The 24,801-nt window shown below is 35.7% G+C and overlaps 1 protein-coding gene across 4 annotated transcripts in view; it reads left to right on the top strand.

The window, feature by feature from the left end:
* Positions 1-24,801, top strand: part of Ttc28 (tetratricopeptide repeat domain 28) — a 710,286-nt gene that overhangs the window by 29,518 nt on the left and 655,967 nt on the right. For 2 of the 4 annotated variants that reach the window (XM_087198496.1, XM_021257148.2), the window contains exon 2: positions 5,263-5,538. The exons of 1 other annotated variant lie outside the window; for it this stretch is intronic. In XM_087198496.1, the coding sequence (XP_087054622.1) occupies positions 5,263-5,538 (276 nt within the window). Of the gene's footprint in view, positions 1-5,262; positions 5,539-24,801 lie in introns of those variants that run through there. One more of the 4 variants, XM_087198499.1, reaches the window with a different exon arrangement.

Here is a 24,801-nt window from a genome sequence, read left to right as displayed (position 1 = left end):
CAAGGGATGTCTTTCCATTTTCTGATATCCTCTTTGACCTCTTTTTTCAGAGTGCTGTAGTTTTCAGAATAGAGGTCTTTGATTTCTTTTGTTAGGATGATTCCCAGGTGTTTCATTTTTTTGGATACTATTGTGAAAGGTGTTGTTTCTTCAGTTCCCCTCTCAGTCTGTTGTTTATGTATTGAAAAGCTATTGATTTTTATGTGTTGATCTTGTATCCAGCTACTCTACTGAATTTGTTATTAAGTCTAAAAGACTTTTGTTGAAGTTCTTGGGGTCTTCTATATAGAGTATCATGTCATCTGCAAATAATGACAATTTAACTTCTTGGTTTCCTATCTTTATTCCTTTTATTTTTTTCTGTTGTCTAATTGCTGTGGCTAATGGTTGCAAAACTATTGAACAGAGTGGTGATAGTGGTCATCCTTTTCTTGTTCATTGTTTTAGCATGAAAGATTTCAGTTTTTGACCATTTAGTATGATATTAGCTGTTGGTTTTTCATAGATGGCTTTTATCAGATTGAGATAGAGACCATCTATTCCAATTTTCTTAGGGTTTTTATCATGAATGTGTGTTGGATTTTGTCGAATGCTTTTTCTGCATCTGTTAAGATGATCATATGGCTTTTGTCCTCGGCTCTGTTAATATAATGTATTACACTTATTGATTTGTGTATGTTGAACCATCCCTGCATCTCTGGGATGAATCCCATTTGGTCAGTGTGTATGATCTTGTTGATGATCTTCTGCATTCTGTTTGCCAGTATCTTATTGAGGATTTTTGAATCTATGTTCATTAGTGAGATTGGCCTATAGTTCTCTTTTTCAGTTGGGTCTTTCTCTGCTTTGGGGATCAAGGTGATGCTTGCTTTCAGGAGTGAATTTGGAAGTATAGCTTCCCTTTCAATTTAATTTAAGGGTTTAAACAGTAGTGGCAATAGTTCTTCTCTAAATGTCTTGTGGAATTCAGGAGTGAAGCCATCAGGACCTGGGCTTTTCTTTGTTGGTAAGTTTTTAATTACATTTTCAATTTTGTTGATTAATATTGGGTTGTTTAGAATTTTTAAGTCTCTTTTGTTCAACTTTGGTAATTCATACGTATCTAGAAATCTGTCCATTTCTTCTGTGTTTTCCATCTTAGTGGCATATAGGTTCTCAAAATAGGTATTGATGATCCTCTGGATTTTTGCTGGGTCCATTGTAATTTCATCCTTTTCATTTGTGATTGCATGGATTTGGGTGTTTTCTTTCCTTTTTTTAAAAAATAAGGTTGGCTAAGGGCTTGTGAAGTTTGTTTATTGTTTTGAAGAACCAACACTGTGCTTTGTTTTTTTTTTTTTTGTATCGGGGATCCAACTCAGGACCTCGCGCTTGCAAGGCAGGTGCTGGAACCACTGAGCTAAATCCCCAGCCTGCTTCATTGATCTTTTGTATTGTTCTTTTAGTCTCCTTTGCATTGATTTTTGTCTGATGTTTATAATTTCCTCTCTTGTATGAGCTTTGGGTTTGCCTTGCTCTTCTTTGCTTTGTTTTGTTTTTTTGGAACCGGGGATCGAACTTGGGACCTTCCTGCTCTTCTTTTTCCAGAAGCTTGAGGTTCAGCATCAGGTTGTTTATTTCAGCTTGCTCTGTTTTCCTAACATGAGTATTCACTGCTATGAATTTCCCTTGTAAGACTGCTTTCACTGTGTCCCATGGATTCTGATATGTTGTATTGGCATTGTCACTTAATTGTAGAAACTGTCTGATTTCTTTAGTTTCCTCTGTGACCCATTCATTGTTCAGAAGTGTGTTGCTCAATTTCCATGTGTTTATGAAATTCTTGCAGTTTCTTTTGGTATTGATCTCCAATTTCATCGCACTATGGTCTGATAATATATAGGGGATAACTTCAGTTCCTTTGCACTTACTTAAACATGTTTTGTGAGCAAATATGTGGTCTATATTGGATAATGACCCGTGTGCAGCCGTAAAGAATGTGTATTCTGATTTTGTGGGATGGAACACTCTGTAAACATGTTAAGTCCATTTTTTCAAGAGTTTGAGTTCTAGTATTTTGGTTTTTTTTAGTTTAATTGATCTATCTATTTATGACAGTGTGGTATTGAGGTCCCCCACTACTATTGTATTAGTGCTTATTTGATTTTTCATGTCTGTTAGTACTTGTTTTATATAGTTGAGTGCACTAATATTTTGTTCATGTATATTTATGATTGTCATCTCTTCCTCTTGGATTGTTCCCTTTACAAGGATGTAGTGTCCTTCTTTGTCTCTCCTAATCAATGTTGGTTTGAAATCCATTTGATCTGCAAATAGGATAGCTACTCCTGCTTTTTTTGGGCTCCTTTTGTATGGAGTATTGTTTTCTACCCTTTAATTTTCAGTCTGTGAGTTTCTTTTTGAATTAAGTGTGTTTCTGGTATGCAACATATTGTTGGATCTTGCTTCTTGACCCATTCTGCCAGTCTGTTTCTTCTGATTGCTGAATTGAGACCATTAACATTGATAGTTATAACTGATATGTATTGACTTATCCTCACCATGACTTTTTGTTGTTGTTGTACTCTCCCCCTTTGCATTTATGTATGTATTTATTTATTTATTTTTGAGTACTGGGGATCGAACTCGGGACCTTGCGCTTGTGAGGCAGGCGCCAGAACCACTGAGGTAAATCCCTGGCCCTCAGTGGAGTTTTTAATCTCCTGGATATCTTTTTGCATCTATTTTATGAATTCCATTTATTTCCTATGCTGGGATTCCTCATGTTCCTCAGCTCCTCTATTTTTTTTTTTTATCTGTGTCTGCTCTAGAGTTATTAATCATGCCTTTCACTATGGACACAATGTCTATTGTTACCTGAGAAATTATTTCTGATTTCATTTTTTCAGTATCCTCTTTCATTGCTAGTTCAGGGTGTCTAGGTTGTTGAGTATCAGATTGTTTAATCTCATTGCCCTTTGGGGTTGCCTTAGGTGATCTGGAAGTCTGGTTTTGTGTCTTATTTATGTGTCTTCTTAGTTCAGCAGATGCAGCCTGCTGTACCTTTGTTGAGGCAACTCTTTGCTTGCCCACTGGTCTTCATTTTTCAGCAAGCCTCAGAGAGCTCTTCTCTCTGCTGCTCACCACTGCACCAATTCCTGGATTTTGAATGGTGGCCTTCTGGATCCCTGAGATGCACTGTTATCTAGTCGGGGTTCAGGCTGGGGCCTGTACACACTTGGGATGGTATCTGGGCATGCCTCTTGCTGGGCCCTGGCCACTCGCATAGCTGTTGTTTCAGAGGGCCTTTGGCTGGGGGCTGTGCACCCAAGTGGCTGGAGTCTGAGCGGGCTTCTGGCTGGGATCTGCATGCACTTACCGATGGTATCTGAGTTGGCCTCTTGTTATCTGCACACCTGCACAGCTCTTTTCCAGGTGGGGCTTTGGCTGGGGCCTGGGAGCCCAACCTGCTGGTGTCTGGGTGGGGCTCTGCCTTGGAACTGCACATCTGTGCCGCTCTGATCCACATGCGCTTCTTGCTGGTATCTGCACACTCTTAGTGATGGTATCCAGGTGGGTCTCTGGTTGTTGCCTATGTACCTCCACAGCTGTTTTCCAGGTGGGCCCAAGTCCCAAGCCTTTTTTTTTTTTTTTTTTGAGACAGGATATTGCTAATTACTGAATTGTTCAGGCTGTGCTTGAATTTGTGCCCCTTTTGCCTCAACCTCCCAGAGTGAGGGATTACAGGCATGTGCCAGGACTCCCAGCAAAATAAAATTTAAATATATTATTGGTTATCCACTTACAGTATGAGGAAGATGAGGGATATAACTTGAATACAGATATTTGAAACTTCTAGAATATTTTAGTGTTTTGAATTGTCCTAGAGGTCTGGGACATAATATCCCTGTAAGCCGAAGAGAAATAGTGGTTCCCTGTATAGAAGATTAAATTGGTCTTTCTTCTTCCCCTTTGTGGAATTTGTTCTTCTCAATGCAGATATCTCTGTATGAAGTCTATACTTGTATATGTTGGCATGTTATTTCAAATCAGATGCATACTCTTTTGAATGGCAGTACTAGACTTGGTCTTAAAGGAATACATGGGTTAGGAAATGATGTTTTATTTTATTTTTTAGGGCATACCTGCTTAGGATTATAAAACATTTTTCTTGTTACTACTGTGTTAAATGTCTTCTTTTTGTTTTGCTTTGTTTTATTTTTGGTACCAGGGATCGAACTCGGGTCCTTGCGCTTGTGCAGCAGGCAGCCAAACCACTGAGTTAAATCCCCGGCCCTAAATGTCTTCTTTTTATACCTTAGTGCAATTTGTAATTTTCCTGTTTTAAACATGAGTAACACTTGATTTATTCATTCCCTTTGGTTTTAAGGTCACTGCCATAAAGTCATAGAAAACTTAATAATTTTGAGAAATCAACATCAAAAACAGATCTTAAATTGCCTGGATACAGTTCATAGTTGATTTTTTTTTCTTTAAACTTGTGGTTTTGAAATTGTAAGATAGTAGCCATGTTATGGTTAGCAAATTTGCCCATCCAAAAAATATTCAATGGTACATTTTAAAGCATTTAAAAAAAGTTTATTCATTTTATTTAACTTTAAAACTTGCACATACTCATTGCCTAATAGTTAAGACAGAAAAGTTTAAGAAAGTAAAAATAAAGCTGGTCATAGTAGTGCATGTCTGGAATCCCAGCAGTCTTGGAGACTGAAGTAGGAGGATCACAAGTTTGAGCCTAGCTTAGTAAGGCAACCTAGTAAGACCTTTTCTCAAAATAAAAAATAGGGCTTAAGGATGTAGCTTTGTGTAAAGTCCTTGGGTCCAATCCTCAGTAATATACACACAAAAAACGTAAAAATACTCCACAATCTCATATCCAGAGATAACTATCCTTTCATCATTTTTTGAAGTAAAACCATCTTAACATGGTTAAGATTATACTGAAACTGAAAAAGTTGGTTTGTAGTTTTGTTTTTCCCTAGTATTACTAAATTGCCAAGGAACAGCCTGAATTTTTTTTTTTTGATTTTTTTCATTCTGTTCATCAAATATATACATATATCAATATGGATGTAACATATATATACACATATGTACAGTATTCAAGACACTATGTTGTCTGCTTCCAGAAAGGTTTATTGTTGTTGAGGGCACAAAAGTCAACTATCATGTAAAACAAAATGTTCATGTTTTGTTGAAGTTCAGACAAGGAAACTGTCTGAAGTATATGAACTTTGTTTGACAAAGTTTGTTTATTTGTAGATCCCTCTCTTTGGTGCCAAGAGTATTGGGCGAAGTTCTGATGAACCAGTACTGAGCAAAGCTGAATTTGTTGAGAAAGTTCGTCAGAGTAACCAGGCCTGTCATGATGGAGATTTCCACACAGCTATTGTTCTGTATAATGAAGCCCTGGCTGTTGACCCTCAGAACTGCATCTTATACAGCAATAGATCTGCAGCCTACATGAAAATCCAGCAGTATGACAGGGCACTGGATGATGCAATCAAAGCCCGACTTCTCAATCCCAAATGGCCAAAGGTAGAAATTTTATTGACTTTCACAGAATCTTTTGTGCTGATTTCTTATTTTAGTATAACATTCCATTGATTCAGCACTGTTACTAGTATACTAATCAGTATGTAAGCAAAATGTAGAATGACTTCATTGAGCTTGTATACTAGTGACTGATTTCCTTTTTAATGTTTTGGATGTGTGCTTTCTCTGTTCAAGTTTAATTCTTTTCCTGTCTGTTTGAGATTTTGATTTTTTTCTCAACTTCTTTGTAGGATACATTCTAGTTATTTAGGTTTTGGACATTTTTTTATACAAATGTTTTAGATAGGAGATAATGATCATGTTTTTGTCCTTCAGTTTAAAATTAAATAATTTTATTACATCAGTATCTGTTTGTTTTCAGAATGTATATACTCAGGGAAATTTTATATTTTTCTAATGAGTCATTGAATTATCTCTATTTCCTTGAATATTGCAAGTCTTGAGTTGTTATTGTTTTGTACATAGAGATGCTTCTCAACTTTTATTAGGTTATGTCACAATAAACCATCCTAAGATGAAAATAGCTTGAGTCAAACAGCACTACATAGTGAGCTCAAGGCCAGTCTAAACTACCTAGTGAAGAAGCCTTGTCTCAGGAAACCAAAACCAAAAACAAACCTTCAAAATCAGTGCCCCCCAAAAAACAAAAACCCCAAAACTCCAAAAACTGTACTTAATACACCTAACCTACAAAATATTGCTTAGCTTAAACATGCTCAGAACACTTACATTGACCTGTAGTTTGACAACATTATCTAACACAAAGCCTATTTTATTTTATTTTATTTTATTTTATTTTTTTTGGTACCGGGGATAGAACTCGGGTCCTTGCACTTGCCCAGCAGGTGGCGAAACCACTGAGCTAAATCCCCGGCCCTCACAAAGCCTATTTTATAATAAAATGTTGAATATCTCATGTAATTTATATATCCAAAATTTATGAATTTATATATCCAAAAAACACTGGCAGCATAGCACATGGTACAGGATACAGCAGAAGGTTATATACTCTCATGATTGTGTGGCCAATGGGAACTGGCTTGTTACCACTGCTCAGCATTTTAGAGAGTGTCTAGTATACACTGTTAGCCTGTGAAAAGATCAAAATTCAAAATTGAAAATATGTTTACGATTGAATGTACATAACTTTTGGATTATTAGGAAATAAAAAACCCCTAATTTGAACCATTGTAAGTTAGGACCATTGTATCATTTAACCATGTAAGTGTGAGGCTATTACTGTATTTTCTATTTTATTCCATTGATATAGATATCTATTCTTATGCCCTAACCATAATGCCTTAATTATTCAGACTTATAGTAAATCCTCCAACCTTGTTCTTTTTTCTAAGTTGTTTTTGCTAATTTTTGTTTTTACCTTTCCATATAATTTGAAGATTAAGTTTCTTCAAAAAGCCTGTTGGGAAATTAAGAGGACTGCATTGAATTTTTAGACCAATTTGGAGAGCATTGGGATCTTAACATTATTTAGCCTTTGAATGTGTGAACATGATATACCTTTCCATTTTATTAGGCCTGAACATTTTTTTTGCAAGTTTTTTGTGGTTTTCAGTGTTCATGTCTTGGATATTTCTTTGTTTTAAATTTATTCCAAAGTGTTTTGTTTTTTTTTGTACCAGGGATTGAACTCAGGCCCTTGTACCTGCGATGCAGGTGTGGCACCACTGGAGCTACATCTCTGGCCCCTTGTTTTGTTTTTTGAGACAGGATCTCACTATGTTATCCAGTCAGGCCTTGACCTCCTGGACTCAACTCAAGTTGTCTTCTTGGCTCATCCTCCCAAGTAGCTGACTATAGCCTTGTATCACTATAACTGTCATGAGTTAAAAAAAAATGCTGTAATAATGTAGTAAAAAAATTTAATTTTCTAACATTTCATTGTGAATCTGTATAAGTACAACATATTTTTATACTTTGTGTCATGTGACCCTGTTAATTTAGAGTTCTAGCAGGTTGGTTTTTGGCAGCACTGGGGATTGAACACAGGACCTTGGACATGCTAGGTATATCCCCAGCCACCTTCCAGCTACCACTCATCCTTTTTTTTTTCCTTTTGAGACAAATTCTTGCAAAAGTTTATCAGATTGTCTTCTATCATATGATCCTTCTGGGTCAGCCTCCTGAGTAGCTGGGATTATAGGCATGCACCACTGCACCTAGTTTTTATTAGGTTTTTTTCTTTATGCATACATTAGGTTTTTCTTTGCACACAATGATGTTGTCTGCAATTGACTACAATTTTACCTTCTTCCCTTCTTTTATTTCTTTTCTTTTCTTTTTTTATTTGGTACCGGGGATCAAACTCGGGTCCTTGGCGCTTGCGCAGCAGGCAGTGAAACCATTGAGCTAAATCCCAGGCCTTATTTCTTTTTCTTGGTCTCTTGGAGTGGTTAGCATATCTGGTACAATGTTGAATAGAAGTGGCAAGAGCGAACTTCATTAAGTCACTATCTAATCTTAGTGGGAAAGCATTAAGCTTTTCATTATTGATGATGATACCCTTAATCAAGGGGCATGTGTTCCTTTCAATTAGTATTATGAATGACTGTTGAATTTTGTTACAGTTTTCCTTCATCTTTTGAAATGACAATATTTTTTCTTAGTCTATTAATATATTAAATTGACTTATTTTGGTGTGTTAAATCAAACTTTGGATTCATGGGATTAATTCCATGTATTAGTCTTTTTATAAATTGTTAGATATGATCTGTAAAATTTTGTTAAGAGTTTTACATCTGCCAGGTGTGGTGATGGACGTGCTATAATCCCAGCCCTTGGAAGGCTGAGGCAAGAGGATCGCCTCAAGTTTGAGGGCACCCCATGGCTATATAGTGAGTTCAAGGCTAGTCTGAACTACGTAGTAAGACCTTGTCTCCAAAAATAAAACCCAGACAAACAAACAAACACACACACACCGAAAAAGAATTTTTACATCTATGTTGATGAGCAATATTGATCTGTACAGTTTTTTTCCTGATGTTGCCTTTGTTTGGTGGTAGCAGAGTGGGTTGTTCTTATACAATGAGTTGTGAAGTATTCCCTCTTTTGAGAGTTTGTGTAGGATTGGTATTATTTCTTCCTTAAGTTAGAATTCACTAGTTAAGACATCTTTACCTGGACTTTTCTTTGTAGTAAGTTTTTAATTATAAACTCAATTTTTGATTGATATAGGGCTATTCAAGTTTTTAAATTATTCTTGTATAATTTTGGTAATTCTTTCAATTAATTTTTAATTTATTGGCTGTGAAATTTATTAATAATTATTTATTATCCCTTTAATATCTGTAGAATTCATAGTGATTCTGTTTTTATCTTTTCTGATATTAATTTGTGCCTCCCTTATCAGTCTACCCAGAAGTCTATCAATTCTGTTTATTTTTCCAATCAGCTGCTAGTTTCATTAGTTTTCTATATTGTTATATATATTCTCTTTCATTGATGTCTGCCCTTTATTAATTTCTTCTTTCCACTTATTTTGCATTTAATTTTCAAGATGTTTACACAGAATGTTTACTTTAGATCTTTTAAAATATTTGAGGACTTAACATAAAATATTTCTTTCAAGTATTTTTGCTGCATCCCACATTTTTGAGATATATTTTCATTACCTTTCAGTTCAGAACATTTAAAATTTTTCATTGTGAGGATATCTTTTTTTTTTTTTTTTTGGTACTGGGGATCGAACTTGGGTCCTTGCGCTTGGGCAGCAGGCGGCAAAACCACTGAGCTAAATCCCTGGCCCATGAGGATATCTTTGATCCATGGATTATTTAGGAATTTGTTGTTTAATTTTCAATTAGTGGTGTTTTCTTGGATTATAGCCAAAAAACATACTATTTATATTAGTGCTTTTTTTTGTATTAAATTCTTTTATTGGTACATTGTAGGTATACAACACAATTACATTTCTCATTGGGAATTGTACCTTTACATAATGCATCTTGGTTCTTATTTTTTCCCCATTCCTAGCCCTCCCTTCACGCCCTCCACCCTTCCCTATTTACAAAGACTTTATTTCCATTTTTTCCATTTCTCATCATTTTTCCTTTCCCTTCTTTCCTTTCCCCTGCCCCTCCCACTACCCCTACCCCTTTGGACCTTTTGTTCCTATTTTAGATTATCGATTATTCATTTTGATCATTGGTACATTTTAGGTATACAATATAATGACATTCATCATTGGAAATTTGCACCTTTACATAGTCTCTCTTGGTTCTTATTTTTCACCGTTGCCCAGCCCTCCTATATTAGTGCTTTTGTATTTACTCAGGCTTATCTTGTTGACTAGCTTATGATTTATCCTGTTGAGTTTCCTATAGCACTTGGAAAAAATATGTATTCTGGGGTTGTGAGGTATAGTCTTACAGATATCAATCAAGTCAAAGTGGTTGGTAGTGTTGTTCGGATTTTCTGTCTTTGCTATCTTTATTTTGTATAGTTATTCTATCAGTTCCTGGGATAAAGAAATTAAAGTCTGCAGCTAAGATTTTGGATTTTGCTATTTATCCCTTTAATGTTATTCATTTTTTGCTTCATATATTTTGAAGGAAGATATCTATATCTATATCTATATCTATGTCTATGTCTATGTCTATATCTATATATTTTGTTTTGTTTTTGGAGATAGGGTCTTACTATGTACTTCAGGCTGGCCTTGAACTCACCAGGTAGCCCAGGCTGGCCTTGAGCTCACAGCAATTTTCCTGCCTCAGCCTCCCAAGTGCTGAGATTACAGATGTGTGCCACCACACCGGGCATGATAGTTGTTAATTATGATGGTTATAATCTTGATAATGTTAGTAATTGTTTTACATTTGTATACAGTTTTTTTTCTTTCCTTTAAATTATTTCTTTTTTTTCCTATCATACTTTGTGGCATTAATATACTCACATAAGTTTTATGAAACTACTCAATTATTATTATTATTATTATTTTTAGTACTAGGGATTGAACCCAAGGCCTTGTGCATATGAGGCAAACACTGTCACTGAACTACATCTCAGCCCTATGCATGTATGTATGTATGTATGTATTTATTTATTTTTACAAAAGGTCTTGCCAAGTTGCCCAGACTAGCCTCAGAATTGCGATCCTCCAGTCAGTCTCAGTCTCCTGAATAGCAGGGATTACAGGCATGTACCACGATACCTGGCTTAATTCTTTTTTGATCATTTTTCTTTCCCTTGTAATACTATCAGTAATCTTCGGAATCCTTCCAATTTCTGCTGATTAGTTATTGTAAGAAGTGCAGATACCAAAATAGGTGAAATAGTCCATTAAGATATGACAATTGTGAAGGGAAGGGGAAGACTCATTTCTCACCTCTTGCTTAGGACACATACTTTTTTTTTTTGGTTCCGGGGCTCGGGTCTATGCGCTTGGGCAGCAGGCGGTGAAACCACTGAGCTAAATCCCCCGCCCAGGACACATACTTTTTAAAAATAACTTATCAGATCCTTTTGCCTTTTTATATGTCTGCAATATTTTCTTTATTTCAATTTGATAAATATTTACTAGGCATTTAACATAGCAAGCATAATTCTGTTGTTGTCTTCTCTGGTAACAATATTTAGTTTAGTGCTGGGTGTGGTGGCGCATATCTATAATCCCAGCAGTTGGGAGGTGGAGGTAGGAGGATTCCCACAAGTTGAAGGCCAGCCTGGGCTACATAGTGAGTCTGAGGCCATCCTGGCCTACAAGTGAGACCCTGTTTCAAAAAACAAAACAAAACAACCCTCAAACAGTATTTAGTTGACTTTTTTTCTTTTTGTTAAATTGGCAGATTGACCTTTTCTCATTATTTTCCTATTCTCCATGATTAAAAAAATATATTGTAAGTCTGCACTTGTAACCACTAGGTTTTGCTCCATAACAAATCACTCTGAAACTTAGTGACTTAGAACAACAACCATTTATTTTGCTCAAAATTGGCCCTTCTGAACTGTGTTGGCCAAGTTGATCTCTGCTGGGCTTGCTCATAAGTTTGAGATCAAGTAGAAGTTTGGCTGGTGGTTCAGTTATCTAAGATGTAACTCACATTTTTGGCAGTTGGTGTGCTGTTGTCCAGGGGAACAACGGCAACTGAGCCACATGTCTCTCATCATCCTGCAGGCTTTGCTGAGCTTCTTGGCATAGCAGTTGTAGGATTTTTAAGAGGCTTCAAAAGAGTACAAATACAAATGTGCAGCACATTTTAAGTTTGTACCACATTTGCTGTTGTCCCATTGACCAAAGCAGTTCACCTGGCCCACCCCAGAACCACTGCAAGAGGGGCTTATGAAATGGAGCATAGATGTAGATGGGGAAGAATTCATGGTCAGTTTTGCCATTTGCCTCAGTATTCTTTGTCAGATCAAATGTGTGCTGCAGTACACATTCATGTATCTTCATTCCTAGAACATATTCGTTTTTTTGTTTTGTTTTACTTTTTTGATACCGGGGATCGAACTTGGGTCCTTGCGCTTGCACAGCAGGCGGCGAAACCACTGAGCTAAATCCCTGGCCCAACATATTCCTTTTTAAATTGTATCTATTTGTCTTTGTGATATGGAAACTTTCTCGAATCATATTTTTTCTAACAAGTCAGTTATAAAGTAGTTACTGTTATCATACTCTGAATTATGAGTCACAGAAAATGATTATGTTCTTCAAGGATATTGTAGGAAGAAAAGTCAAAGGAATGATAACTTTCATAAGGGAAGATTTCACATTGGGATTTTCTTATTCATTTTTCAAGCACATTATTAAATATTTCCTTTTTCTGCATTGAGTTAAAGCTCTTCTTTATTCTCATTTATTGATTATATCTGATGCAATAATCCTTTCATCAAGTTTTAATACCTGATACAGATATAAATACCTTGTCAGTTATTGTACCTGATGAGTTACTATATGTAAGAAAAAAATATTAAAACATATTTTGTATCTTGGCTTCAGGTTTCCCTTTAGTTTACCTAGGAATAAAATATAATAGCCCTTTCTAAATATTTATTTACCACAGAAATCTCTAATCCGTTTATTCATTGTTATCAATTTTATGCTCACATTAATAATATATATATTATTACCCCAAATTTATAAAAGATAACATTTATACTTAATGAGAGGTTAAATAACTTGCCTAGGACATCTGTCTATTACTTGCAAGAGTTGAACGTGGCCGGGGATTTAACTCAGTGATTCTGGCACCTGCTTCACAAGCACAAGGTCCCAAGTTCGATCCCGGTTGCAAAAAAAAAAAAAAAAAAAGAGTTGGACATTAACCCATGTCTGTGCAATTCTAAGCATGAGTCTAAAGATTCTACCCTTATTTATTATCTTCTTAGGAACCTAAGAATTCAGAATTCTCTTTCAAGCTCTAACACTGATATGTCTATATGATGTTAAGGAGGCTATTAAATGTCATTTTCCTATAAAACAGAGCCTGAGATTGCAATCAATTTCTTTTACTTGTGAAACAAGTAAAAAAGTATTTAAAGTACCTTGAAACTTAATAGCAGAAATGAATAAAATGTTTTTAAGCTGCATTTTAATATATATTTTTAATAGTGTGCATTTACCACATGTTTTGTATATGTGATTTAAAAAATTTTATTTTGTTTCTGTAACAAATATTTATCGAGCATCTCTAGTTAGGTACTACTCTTAAACATAGTAATTCAGCCTAGAAGAAAGTAGACAGTATCCCAACTTAAGTTCCAGTGGGGATAAGCAGAAAATAAAGTAGTAAAGAGAACTGAATGTAAATGCTCTGAAGAGAATTTAAAACAGACTCAAGAGAAAGACAGTACTGAGGATAGAGAATGACAGGATTATGGGAAAGTGTGTGAGAGGAGAGGATTCAAATGAAATCTGAGAGAACCCACGTGAAGATATGGGAAAGGTAGAACAGGCAGAGTCAGCAGCTAGTTTGAGCTTGGCTAATTTAGGAAAATAACATGAAGTCCAGTAGAGCACAGTGAATGAATGAAAGGGAAATGATGGATAAGTTTTGGGGGCAGTTACAAGCCGGGTCATGAGGGGCCTTTTTAGCCATTAAAAGGAGGTAATATTTTATTTAAAGATGATAGGATATTATCAGAAGGTTTTAACTAGAGGGATGATATATTTCACTTATGTTCAGTTTGTTTAAAAGTTATGAATAAGGCTGTGGAATTAGCTCAGCGGCAATGCACCTGTCTCGCAAGCGCAAGGTCCTGACTTCGATCACCAGTACCAAAAAAATAAAAAAATAAAAATTATGAATATGTTGTTTAATTTCCCCATATTTGTGACTTTCCAAAATTTACTTCTGTTGTTGATTTCAAATTCCATTCCATTGTGGTTGGAGAAATATATTTTGTATGATACATTTTAAATTTGAGACTTGTTTTATTGCCCAACATATCATTTATTCTCAGCAATGTTGTATGTGTACTTGAAAAGCAAGTGTATTCTGCTGTTGTGGGGTGGGAGTTCCATACATGTTTATGGGGTTAGGTATAGTTTTGCTTAAGTCTTTTCTTTCTTTGTTGATATTACAACATTACCGTGTTATTACAAGTAAGATGCTGGTCTCCAGTTATTATTGTTGAATTTTCTTTTTTTTTTTTTCCCCATTAACTTTATTGGTACATTTTAGGTATAAAATACAGTTACATTCATCATTAGGATCTTGTACCATTACATGAGTCTCTTGGTTCTTATTTTTTTCCCCTTCCCCTGCCCTCCCTTCACCCCCTCCACCCTTTCCTATTTGCAAAGACTTTGTTTCCATTTGTTTCCTCTTCTCATATTTTTTCCTTTCCCTTTTTTCCCTTCCCCTACCCCACCCAATTCCCCTGCTCTTTTAGACCTTTTCTTCCTGTTACACAATATCAGTTATACATTTTAAAAATTACAATATTAAGATCTAGGAGACATTACCACAGATTTTACAGAATTTAAAAGGATATAGAAAGCATATTACAAAAATCTTTTTTGAAATAAATTTGACAACTTCCAAGAAGTAACTTGGAAGACAAATTAATGAAACTAACTCTGGAGGAAATATAAAATTTGAATAGCACCTATTAAAGAAAGTATATTCCTAGCTTGAAAACCTACCTATATGACAACAGTAGGCTCATAAACATTTTAACTGATAAATTATATCAAACAATTAAAGCAGAAAAAAGAAGGAACACTTCTCCCCTCATTTTAGGAACTCAACATTGTGCTAATCCTAAAACTGGATAAAGATAATAGAAGAAAAAAGTATGAACATAGATAGAAATTTGTTTAACAAAACAAACTATTGGAAGTCAGATCTGGCAGTATGTAGAAAGTTTTATTATAGGGATGGCAGTGTTGGTTCAGCATTGGAAGATCCACCCCCAAAAGTCATCATTTTAACAGAGGAAAGGAAAAAGCCATTTGATCCTGTCAGTAGTTGGAGAAAAAGTATTGTGCTAAATTCTACAGCTGTCCTTGCTAAAAGCTATCGGGAGACTAGAAGTAGAACAGAACCTTCTCAACAGATCAAAGACTTGTACTCCATACTTCCAACAAAAACTCCTTCTATGAATGGAGACGATACAATGCTTTCTCCTTAAGGTGGGAAACAAGGGCATATATGCCTACTCTTCATCTGTCCATTAGACTATGAAACATAGGTCTAAACCAAAATAGTCTGGCAATAAAATGACACAACTAGGATAGGATTGGCACAGCAGAAGCAAAATCTTTATATGTAGATGAAATGATCATCTATAGGGAAAATACTAAGAAATCTCTAGGAGCTCCTAGAACTTGTACTTGAATTTAGCAGGATTAGAAAATGCAAGGTATATATAAAAATTCAGGTCTGTGTATACTTGCTATAAATGAAGAACTAGATATTGAAATTTAAAAGTTATGTAGGAGTACAAAGGACCTAGAAAAGTTAAAAACAAAAACAAAAACAAAAACAGTGTTGGAAGACGTTTAGTACCTAATTTTAAGACTTCTTCTAAAGCTACAGTAATCAAGGTAGTGTTGGTGTAAGGAAAGACATATAGATCATTGGAATAAAACAGAGAATCTAGAAATAGAACCACACATATATGGTCCACTGAGTTTTGAAAGATTATTTAACATTAGCATTTTATAGAATATAAACTCAATTCAAGAGCCAAGGAAGAGATAGTGTTTTCAGCAAATGGCACTAGAACACCTGGTATCCGTATATAAAAAATTAACCTCAACCCTTTATTTCCATACATGAAAATAACTTGAAGGGATCTATGAACCTAAATAAGAAAGACTAAAAGTATGAAACTTTAAGAAGAAATTATAAGGGAAAATATTTATGAATTCAGGGTAGGCAAGAACTACCTAGGATATAAAAAACATGATGTATAAAAGAAAAAATTGATAAATGAGATTCCATCAAAAGTTAGAACTTGAAATGACATCATTAAAATGAAAAGTCCTTAAACAGACCATATTTACGATGCTTATAATCTATGAGCAGAATATATAAAGAATTCTTGGAGCTCATTAATAGACAACCCAATTAAAATGTAGACCTAAGAAGATGATAAATAGCCAGTATAGCACAAGGAATGGTGTGCAACTCTAGAATCAGAAAAATACTAATCAGTACAATAATAAGATTGAATTATACACTCATTAGGGAGATGAAGTTAAAAGTTTTAAAAGCCTTGTCGTGACTTTTTCTTTTTGTTGGATTCTCCCGCTTTGCGTTTAATTTGTCATGCCCACTGGATTCATTCTGCGGGGTTTCCTGGGGTTGTGATCCTCATTGTCTTTTCCTAGGGTATTGTCTAAAATTTTTTGGAGTGCTGGTTTGGTATTCATGAATTTCCTGAGGTGCTCTTTATCATGAAAGTATCTTATTTCTCCATCAATTTTGAAAGATAGTTTTGCAGGGTACATCCATCTGGGTTGGAGGCTGTTTTCCTTTAGGGCTTGAAATACATCACTCCAAGCTCTTCTTGCCTTGAGGGTTTGCATTGAGAAGTCTGCTGTGATTCTGATGGGCTTTCCTTTGTATGTGATTTGTTTCTTTTCTCTCACTGCTTGTAGAATTTTGTTCTTCTGTTGGATTTCTGGAATCCTAACTATTATATGCCTATGTGTAGATTTTTTTTGATTAAGGCTAGCTGGAGTCCTATATGCCTCACTTATCTGTATGTATGTCAAGTTCTTTTCCCCTCCTTGGGAAGTTTTCTGCCATCACTTCTGTAAAGAGTTTTTTATGTCATGTGCACTCTCTCCTGTTTCTTCATTGACTCCAATCAGTCTTATGTTATTCTTCTGTGAATCATCTTGCAGCTGCTGGATTGATTTCTTGTGTTCCCTTACAATTTTAAAGCAATTTTTCTTTTCCGCCTAATTGCAATCTTATTTTCTATATGTGAAATTCTATCCTCACATTGGTTCATTCTGCTGCGCAGACTTTCGATGGAGTTTTTAATCTCTTGGAAATCTGTTTGTATCTGTTTTATGGATTCCATTTGTTTCCTATGTTGGGATTCCATCATATTCCTCAGATCCTCTATTTTTTTATCTGTGTCCTCTCTAGATTTATTAATCATGTCTTGCACCATGAGCAAAATCTTTGCTGTTATCTGAGTAATTATTTTTGATTTCATTTTTCCCAGATCCTCTTTTGTTGCCAGTTCAGGGAGTCCAGGTGGTTGAGTATCAGATTGTTCCTCACGTTTTCCTTTGGGGTTGCTGTAGGTGATCTGGAAGTCTGTTTTTGAGGCTTATGTGTCTTCTCATTTCCACGGGGCAGGGGGTTGCTTCTGGTGCCCACGTGGCTCACCTTCTCTGCCCTAGGAGTTTGGGATGGAAGCAGGGGAGCTTCCTTCCGGGTTCTGGGACCAGCTCAGCTTCTCTGCCCTAGGAGCTTGGGATGGTGGTGGGGGAGCTTCCTTCTGGGTGCTGGGCTACTGTTGAATTTTCTATTTCTCCCTTTAATACTATCAGTTTTTGTTTTATGCATTTTGGGAATTCTGTTGTTAGGTACACATATTTTTTTATAATTGTATGTCTCTTTGCAAGATTCATTCTTTCATCATTACAAAATATATATACATTTAAAGTTATTTTCTTGATAGTCCCATAGGGATTATAACTAATATTTTATTTTAAAACAAGATGGTATGAATTTAGATCATTTTAATTTCAAAGGCATACAAAAACTTTATATATATAATGCCATTCCTTTTTCCCTTTTTGTTGTCCTACAAATTATTTCTTTTTTTTTTTCAGTACCAGGGATCAAACTCAGGACTTCATGCGTATGAGGCAGGCATGCTGCCACTGAGCTAAATCCCTGGCCCCAAATTATATATTTGTATAAATTCATCAGCATAGTTCTATAAAATGCCATTGTCTTTTAAATCAGATAAGAGAAAAAGAGTTTCAAACAAGATAAATTATATTATTTTTATTTACTTTTATAGTTACCTTTACTGGTTTTCTTTTCTTATTTTGTCCCCTTTCCTTCTTCCTCTCTCCCTTTCTCTTCCCTTTCCCCTTCCCCTCCCTTTTCCTCTCCCTTTCTCCCCCACCCCCCATAAGGTTCTTCTCCCCTTCTTTCCCCTCCCTTCTGCTGGTGGTTGAAACCCGGACCTCAAATATGTTATGCAAGTGCTCTACCATGGAGCTACAAACCTGACCTTTTTAATTTTATTTTGAGACAGGGTCTTGCTAAGTTGCTGAAACTGGCCTCAGGCTTGTGATCCTCCTGCTTCAACCTACTGAGTAGCTGGGACTGCAGGTGTGCATCACTATGCCCGACCTACATCCTCCGCCCGCTGTCCTCTTTATTTCATTATTATTTTTCTTTTTTTTCTCTTTATTTCTTAATGTGATTCAAGTCACTGTCTACTGTCCTTTCATTTCAGCCTGAAAGACTTCCTTTAGTATTTCTGTTTTTTTTTGTACTGGGGATCAAACTTGGGATCTTGTTTGATCCACTTTTGAGGCAAGTGCCAGAACCACTAAGCTAAATCCCTGGCCCAAAAGAAATTCTTTTCTGTATCGTTGTGTTTTTTTTGGTACTGGGGATCGAACTTGGGTCCTTGGGCTTGTGGAGCAAGCAGCAGAACCACTGAGCTAAATCCCCGGCCCTGCTTTAGTATTTCTTATAGAGCAGGACTACTAGTACAAATTCTTTGTTTTTGTAATCTAGGAATATCTTAATTTTCTCTTCAATTTTGGAGGATGTTTTTGCTGGTTATAATTCTTGTTTGGCATTTGTTTTTAGTTATTTATTTATTTTTTCGTACCAGGGATTGAACTCAGGACCTTGCACTTGCAAGGCAGGCGTGGTGCCACTGAGCTAAATCCCTGGTACTTTAGTTCTTTCAATAGGTCATCCCACTGCCTTTTGGAATCTGTGGTTTCTAATGACATGTCAATTGTTAATTTTTTAATCTGAAAATATTCTTTATAGACATTTAAAAATTTTAATTTATTTATTCATTTTTTATTAGTAAATAATTGCCATACATAATGATCACATTCATTATAGGGAATCTGTACCTGTACATACTATATCTTTTTCTTTTTTTCCCATTCCCCTCTCCTCCCTTCAACCCCTGTTTTCCTCCCCATTTATAAAAGCTTTGCTTCCATTTTTTTCCCTTCTATTCTGTCTTTTAAAAAAAAATCCTTTTCCCTTCTTTCCTTCTCCCTTCTCCCTTCCTCCTCTCTTGTTCTCTGTCCCATTTGAAAATATTCTTCCCACTTTCCAATCTCTGTCTTCCATTATGCCCCTTATTTACTCTTTGGGTTTCTCACACAAGAGAAACAATGCGATGTTTAAACTTGTGTGTCCGATTTATTTCACTTAAAATTATGGTCTTGAGGTGCATCCATTTACCTTGAAATGACTAAAGTTTATCCTTTTTTACCCCAGAGTAATACTTCACTGTGTATAAATACCACATTTTCTTTATCCATTCATCTGTTGATGAGTGTATAGGCTGTTTCCAAGATTTAGCTGTTATAAATTGTGCTATTATAAATATGGTGTGCATATATTCCTGTGGTATAATGCTTTTAACTCTTCCTAGAGTAACCTAGAAGGTCATAGATGGGTCAAATGAAACCTCTAGTTTTAGGTTTTTGGTTTTTTTTGTGTCTAGGATTGAACTAAGGATCTTGTGCTTTCAAGGCAGGCGTGGCACTGCTGAGCTACATCCTCGGCCCTAATTTAGTTTTTTTGGTACCGGGGATTGATCTCGGGTCCTTATGCTTGCGAGGCAAGCAGCGGAACCACTGAGCTAAATCACCAGCCCACCTAATTTTAGTTTTTGAGGAATCTACATACTGATTAACATAGTGGTTGTACCAATTTACACTCTCATGAGCAATGGAATAGGGTTCTTTTTTCCCCACAGCCTCTCCAGCATTTGTTATTGGTTGATTTCTTGATAATAGCCATTTTTTTCTGGGATGAAATGGAATCTCAGTGTTTTAATTTTCATTTCTTAAATGATCAGTGATTCAGTTGTTAATTTTATAGAGAATTTTTTTGTATATGATGAGACTTCTCTCTTCTTGCTTTGAAAATTTTCTGTTTTTAGTTTTTGACCATTTGAGCATCATGTTGCTAGGTATGTATTGAAATTTATCCTACTTGGAGTTCATAGAGCCTGTTGAATGTATCATATTTTTCATAAGATTTAGGTTTTAAGTGACTGTTTCTTCAAATACTTTCTGTCCTTTTTTCACTGTCCTAAACCTTTTGAGAGTCCCATTATACACAAGTTGGAATGCTTGATGGTGTCCCACTGTTTCCTGACTTTCTGTTCATTTTTGCTATTCATTTTTGTTGCTCTACCTCAGAAATTAATTTAAAGTTTATTTAGTCTTCTTTTTGTTTAAATCTATTATTGAGCCCTTCTGATACAATTTTCTTTTCAGTTACAGTGTTTTTTGATTCCACAATTCCTATTTGGTTTTTTTAGAAAGGGAAGGGGAAGTAAAAAGAGTTTGGATGTGTTATGCACAGGTACCAACCCCTCACGATGAATGTAATCATGTACTGCAAACATGTACTAATAAAAATTAGAAAAATTAAAACATACAATATTTATTTATTTATTTATTTTTGGTTTTTTGAGACAGTGTCTCGCTATGTAGTTCATACTAGCCTTGAACTCACTATGTAGCCTTGGCTGTCCTCAAACTTGTGGTGATGCTCCTGCCTCAGCCTCCCAAGAGCTTGGATTATAGGCATGCACTACCATTCCCAGCCTCTGTCTCTTTATTGATACAGTATTTTATTATACTGTATACTTATTATACTGTATACTTATTTTGTGAGAAATTAGGCTCACATTTATCTTTAATTCTTTTGTGTTTGTGTGTATGGTCTAGGGATTGAACTCAGGGTTTCACACATGCTAGGTGAGCACTATACCTGTGAGCTACATTCCTAGCCCTCTTTAATTCTTTAGACACTGTGTCCTGAGGTTGTTTGAACATGTTTATAATGGCTGAGGATCAAACCCAGGGCTGCATGCATGGTAGGCAGGTGCTGTACCACTCAGCTACACCCTCAGCCCCTGGTTTAACTCCTTTGTGTACTGAGGCCAAAATCTGGGTTTCTTCAGTTTCTGTTTTGTGCTTCCTCCCCAACCCCAGGGTGTGGGGCATCCTTACCTATTTCTGTTTGTGTCATAATTTTTTTCTTGAGATTCGTATGTTTTAAGTTATAATGTGTCAACTTTGGAAATCAGAGCCCCCCTTCCCCAGAGTTTTTTTTTTTAATTGTTGCTGTTTGTTATTGCCTTTTGGGTGTTAATGAATTTCCTTGATCGCTTCTTTAAAGTCTGTACTCTTCATCATCTGCAGCCACTGAAGTCTTAGTGGCTTAGTGGTCAGCTAGTAATTTGACAGAGAATTCCATAAATGCCCTGAACCCATAAGTCTTCCAGCCTTTGCTAAAAAGACTCCTGTGTGCTGGGGCACACCCTCAGCACTCTTGGCACTTTACAGGTCTATCTTAGTCTTTACTTCCTTTTCGTGTGGAAAGAATGTCAAGGTTAGCCAGAAGTGAAAGATTGAGGACCTTCTCAGAACCTTCTTGTGCATGCACACTGCTCTGTGCTTTTCTAGATTACCAGGAATTCTTTTCAGACTCCTATATATACCTCATTCTCCAGGTTTTCCTTTAAGGTTTTTTATTAGACTCTTTTTTACGCAATTTATTTGATAGTCACCTTGGAAAAAGAGCTGTTCACACTGAACTCTCTCCAGTTAGACCAAATAGTCTTGTGAATTGAACTTCCAGACAGTTCACCCAGTGGTAATTTTCTGGGGATGGGGTGTTTCTGAGAGTTTCAAACCATTCTAACCCCTCCATTAAATCCTAAATTATCAGTGTTCATATCAGTTGTGATTTGAAGGTGGCTGGTTTTCAAGCCTTATCATATAGCTGGGAGGAATGGGATAGGAATAATGTAAGTTAACACAAGGCTTGGTGTTCTTACTGAGATTTAGCTATTTTTCTTGAGGAAACACTTTTGGAATTGTTGCAAGCTGTAGGTTAATTTGCAGAGTTCTGAAGAAGTTGATTTTGACAAGTTTTGCTAGTGTTCTCATTGCTTTTATGGAAGAGTGGGTTTGTGTAAGTCCTTACTCTGCTATTTCGGGAGTACTTGGGTTTAATTTATGGTAAAACATAAACAACCACTATGAGGGAAATGGAAAGTAGGAGGGTACAAGCAGGAGCAGGGAGAATGATGACAGGGTAGAAAGGGAGAGAAGTTAGGGCACTTGGCTCATGCTGTGTGAAGGCTCACTGACTTCATAAATGAAAGACTGATCCTCATAGTGGTCATCTGTTACAGGTGGTGCTGTCTCCATTTTATAGGTAAGATGAGGTTCAGGGAGATGTGTGTAGTTTGCCTAGAGTTATAGAGTAAGAAAAAATAAAAACAAAAACAAAATATGATTAAAACCTTTATTTACCTGATTCCAGACTTCTTTTTTTCTTTTTCTTTCTCTTTTTTGATTTTTTGAGACAGGGTCTCACCATGTAGTTTAAGCTGGCTTTGAATTTACAGCTAATCTCCTGACTCAGCTTCCCAAGTGGTGAGATTACAGGCTTGCATCACCACTGTTAGATTTATAATGTGTTTATTTTTCTCTGTCAATTCACACACCTCATTATTTTTAAGTTATATACTGTTTCATATTATAAATATGCCAATTTGATATTTTTGAGTTTTTATTTAAAAAAAAAAATAAAGATCTACAATAAGAGATGAGAGCTTGTTTGGAAGGCCTAGCAAGGCCTAGCAAGGCCTGTAGCTACTTGCATATTTTTGGCTAAAGAGTGGCTCTCCTTTATTAATGAAGGTGGTTGGTTCTAGTGGTTGAAAGCTTTCTGCCTGTTCTTGGGTACATGTAAGAAGACACAAAGTAGTCTTTGTTTCTTTGTTATTCAAGAAAAGATTCTTTTCTAGTAGCCACCATTTGATTAGTAGCTTTTCTCACTTCTTGTTGAAGTCCATTGGTCATTGTTTACTTATTTATATATTTAATTTTTTTTTTTTTTTTTACTATTGTTGATCTAAAAGAAGAATCACAATTTTTGCTGAGTTTTTTCCCCTTCAAAAGTGTCACCCTAGAGCAGTGATGGTGAATCTTTTAGAGCTTTTAATGATACAAACAGCCTGCTACAGTGTGCCGTAGGTTCACCGCGACTACCCTAGGGTAATGTGAGAGTCCACAGCATTTCCTTGGAAGCTAGGCTTTTATGGGATAGAAGCAACTACTTTAAGATGGTTGATTTGTCCTTGATTCAGGAAGTCTGGCAACAAGCAAAGTCTTGCTTTCAGGAAATTTAGAAAATAGGAGCTCAATTATTTAAATTCTCAAGCTTGTTCATCATAATTCATTTTAGAAATGGTCTATCCTAATGACCAAGTTATAAATATATGAGTTTCACTTTCAGTTCTGAGTTCTCATTATCACTAATGAGTTTGGATGCATCATTTAAAGTGAAACAAAAGTTTTGCTGTCATTCATACTTGACAGTGACATTGATTAAAATGTAGATATGTGCTTTGTGGGTACATTTAGAATTCCTCAGGATGTATAACTTTTAAAGCCTTCTAATGATCTTTTATCCTATAATAAAAAACTTCATAGCACTATTTGTGTTATGGAATGGTCTATCCTAATGACCAAGTTATAAACATATGATTTTGTTTTAAAGGTTTGGGGATATAGGTCAGTGCTGAGGCTCTGTCTTCAATCCCCAGTACTACAAACAAACCAGAGAAAGCTATCCTAGGGGTTTCCAGTCATTTTATAAAAACATTTTTCAATACTGTAGTCTCAAAAAAGCATTTCAGATTAGAAGTTACAAAAGCAACTCCAGAAATTCTGGTAAAGAAATCAGTAGTTTTTTCAGAAAACATTCCAAATTAATGAGATTGGTAGATGATCAGTGTACTTAAGTAAAATTAATCTCTTGAAATTTGAAGTATTACTAAAACCAAACATTCCTTTTTTTGATGTTATCAAAGCCACACTAGAAATCATTGGAAAAATTTAATTATTGGTTAGGTTTAGTGATCTTTCTCTTACAGGGATTGAGTGATATTTCAGAAGTATTAGTTATGCTGTCTTAGTTTTGAAAAGTGCTATTCAAAGCATTGTTTATGTTACCATATTTTGAAAGTTACTTGTAGATAGCTTTCTAGAAGCTTACATTTTTACCATCATTTAAATTCTCTGGAAAGAGTACCTTTTAATTTGACTTAAGGAAGATGTTATTTCTTGCTAATGGAAATCCAGTGAAGCTTTTTGTTTTTCAAGGTTAGGGGAATTTTATTGAAATAGTAAGAAGAATAGCTCCTGGGTTTCCTGGAGAGGTCCCCAAGTGGGTAGCCCTCCACTGAGGCTTTTAAGAACTGAAGTTGGAGCTAGGTGTAGTGGCACATACCTGTAATCCCAAAACTCATAAGGGTGAAGCAGGAGGATTGTGGTTTGAGGCCAGCCTGGTATACATAGCAAGTTCATGGCCAGCTTGGACTACACAGTTAGAACCTGTTTAAAAACACCAGAAGCAAAAAACCAAAAAATAACGCCCCCCAAACTGAAGTTAGAATGTTTCATGTATGTGTTAGTTTAGTTTTTGAGATATACTGAAATGTGAATGTGCTTTTTAACTTTTTATTTTGAGATAATTTTTAATTTTTATTACTTTAGATATTTTTATATATACT

The sequence above is a fragment of the Heterocephalus glaber genome, unplaced genomic scaffold, assembly GCF_053883595.1.
Source record: "Heterocephalus glaber isolate CG9 unplaced genomic scaffold, H.glaber_assembly_v1.0 deba00001687, whole genome shotgun sequence".
In the NCBI taxonomy this organism is placed as follows: domain Eukaryota; kingdom Metazoa; phylum Chordata; class Mammalia; order Rodentia; family Bathyergidae; genus Heterocephalus; species Heterocephalus glaber.
Note: the sequence above shows the minus strand (reverse complement) of the source record. Positions and strands in the feature narration are given on the sequence as shown.